This window comes from Melospiza melodia, chromosome 3 (genome assembly GCF_035770615.1).
Source record: "Melospiza melodia melodia isolate bMelMel2 chromosome 3, bMelMel2.pri, whole genome shotgun sequence".
NCBI lineage: Eukaryota > Metazoa > Chordata > Aves > Passeriformes > Passerellidae > Melospiza > Melospiza melodia.
Window position 1 is genome coordinate 26,621,589 of NC_086196.1, and position 15,485 is coordinate 26,637,073.

Sequence of the window (15,485 nt, forward strand, 5' to 3'; positions counted from 1 at the left end):
TTCTACCAGATAAGTAGAATTTTAAAACAAGATTCTATATCCACCTGTAAACATTTAAATAAACTTGACTGGATTCCTACAGGATACAGGGGCATAACTTCAGCTTACTTTGAATCAGTGTGAAGTTTTTAAGACCTTGTTTTATTTCTCCTTACGCTTTTATAGAAACACAGTAAAATGCACTCAAGTGAAGAAGCTTGGCAGCATCACAGTGCTGTGACAGACATCATCAGCTTCACTATGGCATAGCAGTCATCAGTCTCTGAATGAAGTGTATCTGCTTTTTCATTTTTTAAATACACTCTTGGAACATTTGGAGTGGTAACTTTGTGTTGCGGTCATTACCGCCCTGGAGAAAGCACGATCCTGCCTGCAGGCCCTTTCCAGCAGTGCTGTAAAGCAGCCTTTACAGATGTGTTCCTCTAGTGAAATTTTGGCTCAGGAAACAGACTGCCAATCTCTTGTCTGCTGGAGCCTGTGGCCTGCTGGAGGATTAACACACCTCATGCTAGAGATTAAAAGTAGGGGTAGCCTCTGTTCTTTACCATCTGAGATACTCTTAAACTGATGCAGTGGGGACTTACTAGTGGAAAGATACCAAATAAAGTGCAAGAGAGGGGAGGGAAAGCAGCTAAATTAAACTGACATGGAGAGTCAGTTTTAAAACAGGATTTAGTGTCAATTGAATAGGCCTGAATGTTTAAATCACTTGGCCACCCTCTGCATGTTATTGATTCTCCAGCATACAGCAGCTGTGATTGTGTGGCTCCTTCTCAATGTTGCACTGCCTTGATTTTGTGTTGTGGAGAGTTTTGTGTTTCTGTGTTCTGGGGAGGATATGGGAATGAACTAGTATTCAGAGCTAAATATTTTAATAAAATATTTAATAATATATATAAATATTTTAATTCAGAACTTAATATTTTAATTTCATGTAGAATAATTACAGAATAACCTGCAGATAGCTGTTTAGTACACTTTATTGCACCAGTGTGCATGTGCAAGGAACCAAGCACTAGCTCCAGAGTTCTTTGATATGAGAATGTCTGCCTTCAGAAGTTTGGCTTTGTCATGGCTGATAAAGGAGACACACAAGTGACAGAAATTTCCATAAGCCTGGAGGAACAAGTGAAAAGGATGCACAGCAGCTACCAGCCCAGACATTTAAACAGAATTAAATGGCTTCCAACATCAAGATGAGGCTTTGTCTTCTGGCTCCACTTCCAAAGAGACAATAAAGAAGTATTTTTAAAATTCTGTTAGTATGCTGTGAAAAACGTACTTAACAATATGACACCTGGAGATTTAGGAGTAATTCTGACCTACTTCTCACTTAAAAATACCAGTCTGATCTTAGGTTAATGGTTGGACTAAATGACCTTTTCCAGCCTAAATGATTCAATGATTCTACGCATTTATGAGATCAAAGCTTAACTACAAGCTGAAGATCTTTCCCTGTTTTAACTTGGTTTGAAAAAGTACTGTTGGTGTTGCTGAGGGAAAAACGGGATTTTTGAAGGATTGCTTTGTTTTGATTTAAATAGAATACAAGTAGAGAAATAGAATAGCATTCAGCTAAAGAGAAATTGGATCCTGAAACCCTCACTTTTATAAAGCTTTTTGTGCTGAGACTCTCTTTCTGGTGTACTGTTTGAAGGCCATCAAACTACACAGCCTTTCTTCAAGGTATGAATGAATGTTGCATCCTCAGTGAATGAATGTGCTGCTGAAGCCAGCACGATAGACCAAAAAGCTTAGGGAAGAAATCATCCTTTGTGCCATCTCCTGAGTGGTGGAGCACATGAAAAGCAACACAGAAAGTGTTGCAGATAGAAGCCATGTTACATATTTCAACAGTATTATGATTTTTGGGAAGATACTTATGAGTGCCAGAGATGACAGCACTGAGTTAGTGTCTTTTTCTTTGTCTAAAGGAAATAGTTGGTTTTCCACAGCCATTGAACTCTTCAGTATTTGCTTGCTGCTTATTCTTAAAAATAATGGCTATGTTATTATTCTTATCTAGGTATTAAAGGCTCAGGAGTTAAGACTCTTGTATTATTAGATCACCGTTTACAGGGGAAAAAAAATTGAATACAGTCAATGTTACCAGCATTTTTTGTAAAATTCAGGTATCTTATACTGGTTATTAGGTTTCTTAAAAAATTGTATTTTTCTGTATTGCTGCTGACATTGTCACCAATTTAAACAATTTAAGATTTGTTTCCACTTTTCTGTTTGGACAGAGATGAGTTGTTCTCTTACATTCAGCCAAGGAAAAAATTAGCATTTTATTGACCTTGTGATTTGCTTTCTCTTACTTACTTTTCATTTCATTACTGTTTTCCATGATAATGGTTAGTGTGTCAGAGCCTACAGTGGTGAGAGAAGGGGAGGACACAGAATCTTCTGTGCCACTGCTTGTCATTCATGTCTGTAATGGGCATGTTACTAGGTGTGGCAGGAGAGTTTAATGTGGGCATGAAGAGGTAATTTTTGTAAAACAGATCACCTTTGCTTCAAGTCTGAGCATTTAATGGACACTTGAATTAGATCTGCTTAAACATCTAACATGCTACTCTTTGCACTCATGAAATAAGAATAAAAGATTTGTATCTTTCTGTGCCGTCCATCAACTGTGAAATGTTTAACTAAGTCCTGACTGGAAGAGAAACAAAACAGCTTGATTTCAGAGTGAGTTTTCTTAGATAATTAGAAATACCAAATGTGTGAAAAAATCAGAGACCGGCACTAAGTATGTACGCAGTATCATTTATGTAGTCAGTGTTTTGAAAGACAGCAATTAATGGCACTGCTTGCACTTGGACTCCCACAAAGTAGTTTTCTACATTTTTTGCATTCAGTTTATCTCTAAAAGACAATTTTTACTCAAAAGTGCTTTCAAATTAGAAATTACTTACAGACTTGGAGGTGTTTAGGTTCACAGCCTTGATTTTTTGTCCATGAACTGAACTCCAATTACCCTTTGTGTTCATTGATGACTTCAATTATGCAATAGCAAGTGGATTTTTGGACACATTTTGAAATTGACAGAAGACATAGAGAGGTGTTCTCAATGACTTTTCAGGAATAAGACCATAAAATTTGAATTACCTTCTTGTTTATAAGTTTATGAAATGTAAAATCCAGAGGCTGAGGGCAGGCTGTATGTATGCTGTAGACCTTGACTCTTTAGGAAAACTGTCACTTGTAGATGTGGTTGAATGACTTGACAAAGAACCAACTATGAAAAAATGTGGTTGTTTTATAAATAGCCAAATAGCAATGAGAGAATCAAAACATACACCAGAGAGGGCTACAGCTGTCAAACACAGCTTTGAAATTTACCTGGTGTTTTTCAGGTTTTTTTAGTTGGATTTTTAATGATAATGTCAGTGCAGACTGGTCAGGCCTGGTGACGCACCTGAATATAGAGAGCTGAGCTAGAAAATATGCCTTTTGTAAGACCTTATCAAACTTGCTACCAGGCAGAAAAAATGTAATGATTACTGTGGTTCCCAACAGCTCACAGCCCTAGGGAGCAAGAAATATGTTATTGTAAGAATCCTTTCCTGAGAGAGGGTGTGTTTAGCTTTATGTAAATATAAGCAGGATCCAAGATGCTTCTCTTCAGAGCAGGTGCAGTCCCCCAGTGAATGTAATACAACTTTCACTCACAGGCATAGCCAAAATACAGGGACACACCTGCATTTCATGTAAAGCCAGGAGCCGATTTGCAAACACCTAATTTACTAAGGAAATGGAACTATAGAAATGGCAGTAGGCAAGAGGACAACCCTGCATGAAGCTTAATTACAGAATGATGTAGGAAACAATATCCAGCTAAATGAAGAACTGTAAATAGGGTGCAAGATTAATATGTGGATTTAAATTGCAGTCAGTACTCAAATTTCCTATTCCATGTCAACAGCAGAGTAGATAACAGCAGGAGCTGAGGATCAATAGTGTAGGCAGCATCTGCATCATGGTCTTGGATGTCACCTCTGTCGAGTGTGTTTGTTTCCCTTGGTTGTGTTTCACAGTAGAGTGAGTAATGTGAAGGCAGAGGTAGCAGTAGTAGAGTCTTACTTGCTGCTTATGCAGCAGTCTCCCATCAAAACACAGGGTTTAGCCCAATAAAGTTTGTTCTTCACTCTGTGTGTCAGGCTGTTTGTCAGCGAGGTATGTTAGCTGAATATGAGCACCCAGCCTCCCGTGCTTTCCAGTGTCTCTTTGGTTAAATCACGCCATGACTGACACCACGACACATTAGTGGGAGGATTGTTTATGAGAAAAAGGGAAATGAGCTTGACACTTGAGTTTACCAAGTTGTGGGAGCACAGATGCTCATCACTGCCAAACACACAGAGCCGAGGTCAGGGAAATCTGTCAGGGAAAGCAAAGCAGCCTTGAAGCAATATTTTTTTAACTGTCTGGCAGAGAACACAGATGAAATAGTGTTATAGCTGAGCAGGGTGCTGCCCTCCTTCCTCTACTCCCTTAGGATTGCCTAGTTCCCTTTCCTCATTCCAGGTTCCAATGAGACATTGCAGAACATGCTCCTCTCCTTCACGTCTTCCCCAGGGAGTTCAGCCCCTCTTTTCTGGGGGCTGGTGACAGCAGCAGTAGCAGTGGGCAGGGCTCAGACCAGATGTCCCCTTTGGATCCCCTTTTGCTCTCCCTGGCATTGTTTTTGCTTGCTTCTCTACCAGACCAACACTTTTTGCATTTCGTTTCTCTGCATGGGAGGGTGTAGCTGTAGAGCAGGCCTGGTCAGCATGAGAGTGGTGACACATGGGGACCTGGGAAAACTCTTAAGGGTAATTTAAAAAATACAGATATTTCTGTGTTGTGGGCATGGGAGATCCTGTGCCAGAATTTGGAAAAGGAAGATTGTTTAGACTCAGTTGGGCTGTGTGGTTTGATAATAAAGTCTACAAGAAGAGTAAAAGAGATGGAGGTATTTGGAGGAAAAAAATCTTTCAGATGTAGCAATTTCTGCAGTAAAGAGAATATTATAGGAAGACAGAGAACATGCACAAATGAAGAGACTATTTGAAGCCTGTGGGGAAGGAGAATGGGATTATAATAGGAGAATGCAGAAGATACTGGAGATTAAAAATAAGAAAAACAGATTAAAGCAAAAAAGCCTAACCAGAAAGTATATTTCTAGCAACCAGGAGACAGGAAGGGGAAAATTGCAATCTCGTGTTCCCATCAAGCAGAAGAGAAAGTAAGCACTTGGAAAGGTGAAACAAAATGTAAATATATTTATCCAGAGTAGATGGAATAATAGTTTATATGATAAAATGTATATTCATCTTGATGATGAAACATGATCCTTTATCTTCTTTTTCTCTTTGGCTGCTAAGTCCTGAAAGCTGTGTTTCCCACTGTGTCTGAATGATAACCCTGGGTCTTTCTTTTAAGGAGGATGCTCAAAGGAAGCAGTTCTGTGTTTTGGTTGATTTAAATTATCATTTATCCTTTGTGAAATGTGAAATGCAAAATTAAACGGTAGGGACGTGCCATCTGCTGTTGCTTAACATGTGAATAAGAACTACTATGTTGGCACAATGTTTATGCTCATGATAAGAGCAGGAATAATGGAAATGTTATGTTGGCTATACCCAGCAGGTCCCCTCGTTGACTGAAGCATCATGTTTCTTCCATGTCCCAGAAGTGCTGAACGTGATTCCTGGAGGAGGATGAGCATTTCCTCCTTAGTGAGGAGGCTGAGTGTTTTATGTCTGTTATTCTCATTCCTTTCAGGGATCTCTTGCTGTCTGTGGCACTTGGCCAGGTACTCTCCCTCCTTATCTGTGGCATTGGTCTCACAAGCAAGTATCTGTCAGAAGACTTCCATGCCAACACACCTGTTTTCCAGAGCTTCCTCAATTATATCCTTCTGTTCTTGGTCTACACGACAACACTAGCCGTCAGACAAGGTGAGTGGCTCTCTGAAACTTTTATAGAAAGCAGTCGGGATAAAGGCTTCTGCAGAACAGCAACAAGCAATATGATTTAGTCACATATACCACTAACATTTGTTCTATATTTACATTACCTAGAAATATGTATTGGATGAACTGAAAAAAACACCAACAAATCTTCATTAGCAAAGAATGAAGCATTAGATCTCAAGGACTGGGGTGCTACCTAGAAGCTAAAGTAAACATCAGTACTTTTGAATTCTGGTTGTTCTTGCCTTGCTGGGAAATACTTCAAGAATGCTTTGGATCTTACATAGACTGAGGAGAGCTCAGATGCAAGCAAAGAAGAGCTTGCTAGTTCCAGGTGCTGACCATGGCAATTCAGTAGTTCCCTTACTAGACAGAAAGAAATAGCAGCCAACTTTTAACTGCTGGGAAGTAGGAGATGAAGGGAGAGATTTTGGGGTGCTCTCTCTCTGAGGGGAGGTTTGGGCAGAGCAGCTCCATGGCCCTGTCACTGCTTTGCCATAGGGCCTGTGTAACCAATCTGACCTCCAAAATGAGAAATGCATTACATTAGGCAGTATGCTTTGGTACTGTTTATCTAATGATGCTCTCTTTGACAGTCTATATTTTTTATGGAGGGTTGTGCCTTTCCTGCACATCTCTTCCCTTCTTTGAGATTTCGTTTCTAGATGAGGTGTGGGAAGTGAATCCATTTAAGTACATTTCTCAGCCACTCTTCTTTTTGTAACAATTTTATTTATTCACCTTCACAGAACACGTAGATTAGAAGCTAAATAAAAGAGAAAAAATATCATGTGTTCTCTTGACATAAGGAGGGTAGGGCTCTGTGGAGGATAACAACTACAAAATGTATTAGGCCGTGGTACATTTATCAGCATACTGAAAAGCTCATGTTTTCTTACAGGAGCAATAATTTTTGGATTGGTCTTTGATCTTTTAAGGGAACAACCCTGAAGCTTAAGTTCTTCACTGATTGTACAGTCTTGTGATACAATGCTAAAAGTGTTCCAAAGCAGCAAGGACTTAATTTCTATGCAAAAATGAACAGTCAAAAAAATACTTCTGTACTCCAGCACAAAGCACTTAAGCATATTACAACATAAGTTTTATAAACATTGGTCCCCACTGGCATTTTGCAGAGATGCTAAAAGCCAATGTGCAAAGGAAATGTTGACTCTTATATAAGGAGAGATTGCTCAGGCACTGTTTCACTGTCTTGGTATTTCAGTTTGTGTAGGGGGAAACATCACCACATACTTTGCTCTGCCAAAGGTTTAAAATGTGTTATTAGTAGCAGCTTTCTGGAGAACTGTGTTTAAAAATAATTATTCTGAGTGTAGGATTGCCTAGATGTTCACAAGTTCTGTCCCAGAAATGTCCTCCTCTGGACTGATTTAGATACTGTGAAAGGCAAGTCCCTATATGGACTCTTAAATAGATTTTACTTTTTTGAAAATGCTTGTGAGAGGGTATACCCATATAGATACTGCATTCTGCTGTGCATTACAGAGGCTAATTTGGAATAAGGTTTGATGTCTGGTGTATATTGACATCTAAAAATGCTATCAAGCACTCTGCTTTACTCATACATAAATATGTATTAAAAAGGTACTTTATAAATATTTTTCTGACTCTGTTTAAAAATATGGTTGTGGACTAGAGGGAGTTTGTCAGAAGTATCTGTTGTGCCAATATGATAGGTTTGGGAACTAAGTGGTAAAGGGTTAGGAATATGTGGAAAATGTTTTCTGGACAAGCGAGGAGGGCTGGGGAAGGTGTTTGAAAATGGCTGTGGTTGATTACAGACCACACAAACAACTAGGGCACATGTAAAGGATACCAATGGAATTGTCTGTAAAAGAAGCTGTAAAAAAAAAACCCCAAAAAGATGGTTTCATCCAAAAAAACCCAAAATAAAATTGGCTACAGAAGCTATGAAAGCAGTAATCCAGGCATTCATCATAACATTCCTGCTGGATGGTACAGCACTACACAGCCTATTTATTTACTCGGCATTTAGTGTTGCCAGCTGAGTGAGCCTGACGTTGTCTTTTTGCTTGTGTATTTATTCAAATCCATTATCTGTGTTTGTTCCATTAAGGCAGTTTCTCTAGCAGCTCTAATCATGTGGCTTCATTAATAGATGGAAATCACATAATAATATTAATGATGATTCTGTTCTGAGTGCTGACATCATCAAAAAACTTTTTTTTTCAAGTATGGTTCTTCTCTATAAAAGAATGAAAATTTTTTAAATCATTCTCTTTCTCCTTCAGAAATCAAACCATCATAAATTGATTTGTAGTAAAAAATAATTGCATCCCTTTGTCTTTTTCTTTCCTTGCTTTGTTAATTCCTGGGATTTTTGCAGAAATGTAGTGTTTAAGGAGGTGTCACTTGGGGTAGCCAAAAAAACCCTGAATTCACTCTAGGACTGAAAGTTATAATTTCCTCAAGACATAGAGTTCCTCTTTCTTTAGAGGCTTGTTCCAAAATTTGATTTAATCTGGATGCCCTTGGACTTAGCCGTCCCTCGCTGTTCTTATATGCTCCCTGAGTGATAATGAAAAGGCGGAATTTGCACTGGTCTCTGAAAATCATCATTAGCAGATGATTAAAGCTCCTGAGCTTTTCTGACTAAAACCTTCTGCAGTGAATGCTCAGCTTCCAGCAGCTAAAGTTAGCCCAGCATCAGCAGTGTCCGCTACATTTTTATATTGAATTGAGATTGTTTTCCAAAATAATTTTACCGCAGTGCTCACTCTAATGGATACGTAGATTAGGATTGTCAGCTTGCAATGAATCAACATGTCATCAGGTAGTGGAGAGGCACAGTCCTGCAGGTGTCAGAATCTCTGAATTTTTAAAACTTCATTTTCACGTTAAAAAAATGCAAAAAAACCCCAACAAAACAAAACCCAAAACCCAAATCTAAATCCCCAAAAAAAGAGGAGTTTCAAGGAGTAAAAGTAGACTCAATAGTTTTAAGCAGTGAAGTCCATATAAGTAAGGCTTTTCATCATCATTGCAACTTTGCTCTCATGACCGAAAATAAAAACTGGCAAAAACATTGAAGGAGAGCTGTTCTTGTGAGATTGTCATATGGACCTTAAAACATGGATACCACTCAGGAACAGGTCATGAAAAAGTGGAAGAATTTGTCTAAACTTGGATTTTTTGATGAAAATAAATCTGCCAAACATTTTACAGGTAATGAGGTCATTCTCAGTTCCCTCTCTTGAGGTAGCTTCCTCTCACGCCTGTTGTTTTCACAGCCAGAACTTGTGTTTGTCCATGGTAACACCTCTGAGAAGGTTTTAACACATATTATCTCACCTCAGTCTCCTCGTTAGCAGAGGGAAATGCTTGACAAAAGCATCTAGGGATACTTCCCTGTATCCTCTGGGTCCTATGTCATTATTAGTGGAGGAAAAGAAAAACCTTGGCTATCAGTGAGAAAAGCCTCAAATGGGTGAAATGGAGCTGTGAGGGATAGAGCTGGTGGAGATTAGTTTTAGCACCTTAAAAAGCAGGAAGTGGGAAATTGTCCATAGTGGACCAGAAGGTGTTAATTGCTAACAGCCAACATGGGAGCAAGCCTCAGCAGCTTGCCACCAGAAATAAATTACTTCTAAAAGCCACGTCACATATGCTACAAATGAAAACAACACATCTACTAGACATCATTAAAAACAGAAAAAGAACCCGAAACTGCTATTTTTTTGTTATTCTGGAAAACAAGAAATGAGGGAGCAATGGAAGTGTCTTTTGAGCAGATGGGAACCACAAAGCCTTGAGGGCCAGATTCTGTGTGAGTAGGGCTCCACACTGCAAGCTGCTCCTTGCATTTTAGAGCAACAAGTTACTGAGTATTTTCAGCCCACCGGTACTAAGAGATGGCAATAATCTGCTAGTTCAGAAACATTTTTTATGAATCTCTGTATGTCTGGATGAATCCTGCTTCTAGGTCAAGTGATGAGGTTATATCATCTGTCGATAGAAATAGAGTTTTCCCTACAGTAACTGTAATGTCTTAGATTTGACACATAATTAAAGGTGATCTGTGCCCCTGAGTAAGCCAGAGAGTCCTGTGAGACTAGTAAGACTGCAGACCTCTTACTGGCATATCATTTTTTTAAGCATTTCTATCTCAGGGTGGTTTATGCCATTAGTATCTCAGCCGTATGTAATTTCCTGATGTGTCTGCTATCCAAGTATGTATTTCTATTTAGATAATGGCACTCCTCCCCAGCATCACTCCTACTTCACCAAAGTTGACCAAAACCAGCTAATTGAAGGAAGGAACTGCTATATAGGAGTTGGTTTTTTTTTCACTGCGGTGCTTGTCAGCTATTTATTGAATGATTGAAAGGGTAAATGTCTCTTTTTACTTATTTCCATTCTAGTAGTAAATGTATATTAATACAAAGCTAGTATTATGCACGTAACTTAGGCAGACATAACAGAATTTCTTTTAAACCAACACCTTTTTTTTGTCAATTGCCAGTAAGAACAATCTTGTTTGTCTGGGAAACAAAGTATATTATTTAAGCTGATCAAACTATATTAGATATCATGTACTTTGGACAATATATGTTGTACCATTGGGATGAAATGTCTTCTGGAAAGGCATTGATCCTGTCAGAATTTCCTCTTCACTGAGGATGGCAGGGAGTGATTTTGATTAGAAGAGATCCATTTCATCACTGTTCAGTTTCCTAAGCATGCTCATGCCATGCTGTAAAACAAAGAGCTTGGTATCCCTCCAGTCAAATAAAATGTTCAAAGCTGCAGCCAAGTAGCTTTATTGCTCTATCTAGCTGTGATAGAAGGGGTCCTTGGATTCTCAAGGCAACAGCTCAGCCCACACACTGGCCTGCAAACACATGGCAGACATTGCAAGAAGATGTGACATTGCCCTTGAAGCACAGGGAAGGGCAAGTCCAGCTGGCCCATCTCTTCCATTTGACAAAGGTATGTAGAGATAGGATGGGGGGAAATGGCTTTAAACTGGAAGTAGGTTTAGATGCCCCATCCCTGGAAGTGTTCCAGGCTAGGTTGGATGGGGATCTGAGCAACCTGGTCTAGTGGAAGGGTCCTTGCTCATGGCAGGGGTGTTGGAACTGGATAGTCTTCAAGGTCTTTTCCAGCCCAAACCATTCTCTGATTCTATGATTCTCACAGCCCTCCCAGTGCAAGGGGCCATGATCATTCTGGGTTGTAAAAATGAAACACAGCAGCAAATGTGGCTTGGAACCAGTGAAAAATAATGACCTTCAGGTCTTTGGTATTCTTGTAGCAATGCTGCAGAATCTCCCTGCTGTGTTACACATTGCTGTCTGCAATGTACTTTCTCCTAATTACTCTGGGCTTCTAATTAGGGATGCCAAACAGTGTGGGATATGTTTATTATGAGAATGGTCAGCCAAATAGTCCCTTTGTTTGGGATCTGAAGAGCCCTTTTCATATTCAGAGGGAATTCTATACTTTAGGAGAAATGAAACTAGAATGCTGCCTATTTACAGACACTTCAAATTGCAGAGATCTTTTTTTGTAATGTGCAATTTTCAGTTTTGGATAGCATGCTCAGAGGAGCAAGGATTATGATACGTTATGTATTTGGGATTTGCCTATCATATCATGGACACCACAGCAAGCTAGCTGGAAAAAAAAACAGTGTGACCAGAGCCAGATTTCTGTTCAGTTCTATTTACATAATAATTGTGTTTGAATTTTCACTCTACTTCCAATTGAGTTTTTAAAATTTCCTGCTACAAAATGTTGAATGCTGCTGCTGCTGAATGAACCTTCGTTATTTTACTCTGTAGGTGATAACAATTCAGTGAGGTGTCAAAATTTTCAGATATGTAAAGTTTTCATACAGAAACTTGCGATTTTTCTTCTTTATGATAGTTGCTCTAAACATCGAATTTCCCTTCCCAGTCCAGTGAAGTCATCTTGCATTGTTAGCCATAAGACTAAAACAGATGCAATTTCAGCACAATATGATTATTCCATGTAGCTGGAAAGGCAGGGTAAAAAAAAAAAAAAAAGACCATGTTGGGGATACAAAGACAGGGTTAAAACCAGTAGACTTGACCTCTGTCTTTTGTTCTTATTTGTTTGGTTATTCCTAGCAGAGATGTTGGATGGTATTTTTTAATCCTCAGGGTTTTTTTCACTTTCAGCAGTTCTTGTTACACTGACCAGCAAACAGATGCTTTCTGCTTTGGCCCTGCTTCTCCTTTCCACCCACACAAAGGACCAGGCATCTCAGGGCTTTGTCAATTTTCATTTCCATCATGTGTGCTTTGCTTTGCCAGCTGTTTAACAAGGTACAAATAAACACTTACGGAGAGGAATCCTGGCCCCAAACATAGGGCAAATACAATGGCAGGCAGAGGCTCAAAAAGCCCCTCAGCTTTTTCTTTTTGGAGTTATTTCTCTCAATAAGCTGCTCCTGGTCGTTAGGTAAGCACTTGCTGTACAAACCCACAATATGCATCGTGTGTTACAAAATATCTTTCCTTTTTTTAATCCTAGCCAAAGCAGCACATTATATGCTCCTGCATGCTATCATGGGAATAAATAATGTACATCCCATAGCACATACAAGCTGAAAATTGGAAAGCACTGTTCCTCTCTGACGGAGGTGGCAGCAGTTAAGCTTGAGCACGGTATGTCCTGGTTTAATGATGCAATCACTAATACAATCATGATAACCCCAAAGCAATAAAGGCCTGCCCTAATCAAGCATCCGTGCTGTAGCATTCTCTGCAGTAGTGTCCCTTGATCCCTGATGCAGTTCGTTCAACCCTGAGACACCTCTTGTTATTAGGTTGCTTTCAAAATAGATTTGGTGCTTAAGGAAGCATCCTTTGTGCCATCAGGGACAACAGCTGCAAGAGTGCATTGTGTGAAAGGATAGGAAAACCTCATTTTTCCTGTGCTTGGTGATGCAGACAAGAGCACAGGGAAAAAAAGAGATTTCTCTAACCATTCTCTTGACCTAAATGAGGGAATGGGAAGTCTTTTCCACACAGAGAATGAATTTGTTCTAAAGTTGCACTAGGGATACCTCTCCTTGTAAAAAAGTCCCTGGAAGATTCAAATCAGGCAGTTCAGATCACTCTCACTTTGGGAAGCTCAGACCTGGTTATCTTTCTGGCTGCCAAGTTTATGCCCTCAGCCAGTACCTTCCAGACACAGCATTCAGATTTGCACCATGGTTCAAAGACTGGTGCATATTTTATGAGAGCAAACCTTACAGGCACTGAGTGCAGCGAGCGTGAAAGGGATGCTGAGCTTGAGGCTGGCCAAAGTCCTCGGTGATGAAGCATGTTTGCATCAAGATGCTGCATCATTGCTGTGAGGCAATGTCTATGCTGAATATACTACTTGAGAAAAAGGCAGTTTTGCCCTGGAGGTAAATGTACATTCATTTTAGGAGCATTTAGCCAGCTGTGGCCATTTTATGCCAGTAAGTCTATAAATAGAAACGACACATGCAATAAAATGGGAAGCATTGCAGTTACTCAGCTCACAGCTGCAAAATCACAGGTAGCTAGTGAAATTCAGCAGAATCAAAAAATCATCACAATGTGGCATTTCATGCTGTCATGCTTTTCTTGGTGATGCCAGCACCTAAGTCTGAGAGGCAAATCTGCAACATATATTTGCAAGCATTTATCTTTGGATAAGGATTTAGATTTTGTTGCTGAGCCTGGAAAGCTCCCTCCCTGCTTACTTTTCCAGGAGCCCTGCCAGTCCTTTGAAGACAGTGCCAATCTGAGCACAAGGCTGTGAGTTCCTGTTTGAGACGATAAACCTCATCACTAGAAGGATGAGTGGGCAGGCTCGAGGAAGCTCTGAGGAAGCGCAGTTTGTACCTACCCCTCATGCATCTTGCTGCTTGATTTTTGTCTCCATCTCTGCAGATGCCATTACATGTATTTTGTACCACAGGCTCAAACAGGGGCACAGATGTTGTAGGTGAAAGAATCAAGGCTTTTGAGCAGGTAGAAAGTGAGATAGCACAGCGTCAGAAGTGCTGAGATACCGTGGCCGTGAGCATAGATTGAGCTTTGAAACTTACTCCACAGTATCAGGGTATTGCAGAGGGGTGAATGTTGTTCTCAGTAATTTTATTTGAGGGTAATGAAGCTCTCCGTGTAGCCCAGATTGCCTCACAGTATGTCAAATAATAAATTGTCTCATAAGGATGTGAGCTGAATCACAAACACTTGATTTTTTGGTAGAATGAAGGGATAACTGTCCTTTGTAGAGGTAGTATATGTGTCTGGCTCTTGTTAATACATAAACATCTCAAGTACTGTTTGCAAAACCAACCATCCCTTCCCACTTCAATGAGGGAAGTTAATGGTTCTGATAAAATAGTGCACCCTTGATCCTACAGCTGTAAGCAGAATGCAAGGGTTGTCTCTGCCTCTTCATGCAGTATCAGTATTTCCCTGTGATTTATGGAATATTTAAACATTCATCAAGCCAAAGAGCTAGCCAGGCTAGCAGGATCCACATTCAGCACACGTAGCTCCAGCGTTCATGTGGGAGATCTGAAGTGTGGTTACAAGATGATAACTGCATTGCCTGAAGGAGATAAGTCCCGCTCTGCCAGAATGGTGCTTTGTATGTAATTAGTGTAAAAATTCCGAGGAATGGAGTTTATCCTTGCCATCGTCTCTCTCATTAAAAAGGAATCATAATGAAAGAACAAAGCAGTCCCTGCAGTGAATTGAATTGACTTCCTAAGTTTTCATTAAATCAAAGGCTCAATAGCTTCCCATTTTGCAGAGCCCAGTTGTAAACTGTACACAAGACTTGCAGGAAAGTCCCTGTGAAGATCACATCCTTTCTGAAGGTTTGGAAGTACTACCTTTTCTAAAATAAGGACTATAAGACAGCATGAATCAAGGGAATAAAAAGTTATGCCAGTAGGATAAAGCTGTATTCTCAGCTTATTCTTCTGCCTCACACTTAATACTTAGTCCTAACACAAGCAGTGATTTTGTCTTCTTTCATGTCCCTTACTACCAAGGTTATACATATATTTATTTTTACAACTAAATACATCTTTGAAACAAAAATGTGCAAGTATCCTGTAAGTTTATCTACCACTTTATAATCATTTTTCCTTTGTATTTAGCTGAACTGTTAGCTATTGGCATCTGGTCACCTTGCATTCCTGTTACATTTCTGGATGATAGTGCTATAATAATAATTGCAGCTTCATCTGAAAAAATGTTTATAAATGTAGCACTCAACATTCAAGTTGCAGTTGTGCTGTCTCTCCCTTCTGCTGCTGAGGTGCCAAGCACAGGTCACAGGACACCAGGTCACTTCTGGAAGGTGTTCGGGATGCAGGGACCTGGGGACTCACCTCTTAGTCCCTTTGGCTGTAACGCTGCTCACAAACCTTAAAAATGCTCTAGACCCAATTCACTACAGAGCAGCTCAAGGTCACTAGCAACCGACTCTGTTAGAACCTCCCGCTACATTATCTTTCCT

At 39.8% G+C, this 15,485-nt stretch overlaps 1 protein-coding gene across 2 annotated transcripts in view; it reads left to right on the forward strand.

Moving 5' to 3' along the window:
* SLC35F1 (solute carrier family 35 member F1) overlaps window positions 1-15,485 on the forward strand; it is a 233,193-nt gene that overhangs the window by 130,496 nt on the left and 87,212 nt on the right. For both annotated transcript variants that reach the window (XM_063151066.1, XM_063151068.1), the window contains exon 2: window positions 5,773-5,948. In XM_063151066.1, the coding sequence (XP_063007136.1) occupies window positions 5,773-5,948 (176 nt within the window). The remainder of the gene's footprint in view (window positions 1-5,772; window positions 5,949-15,485) is intronic.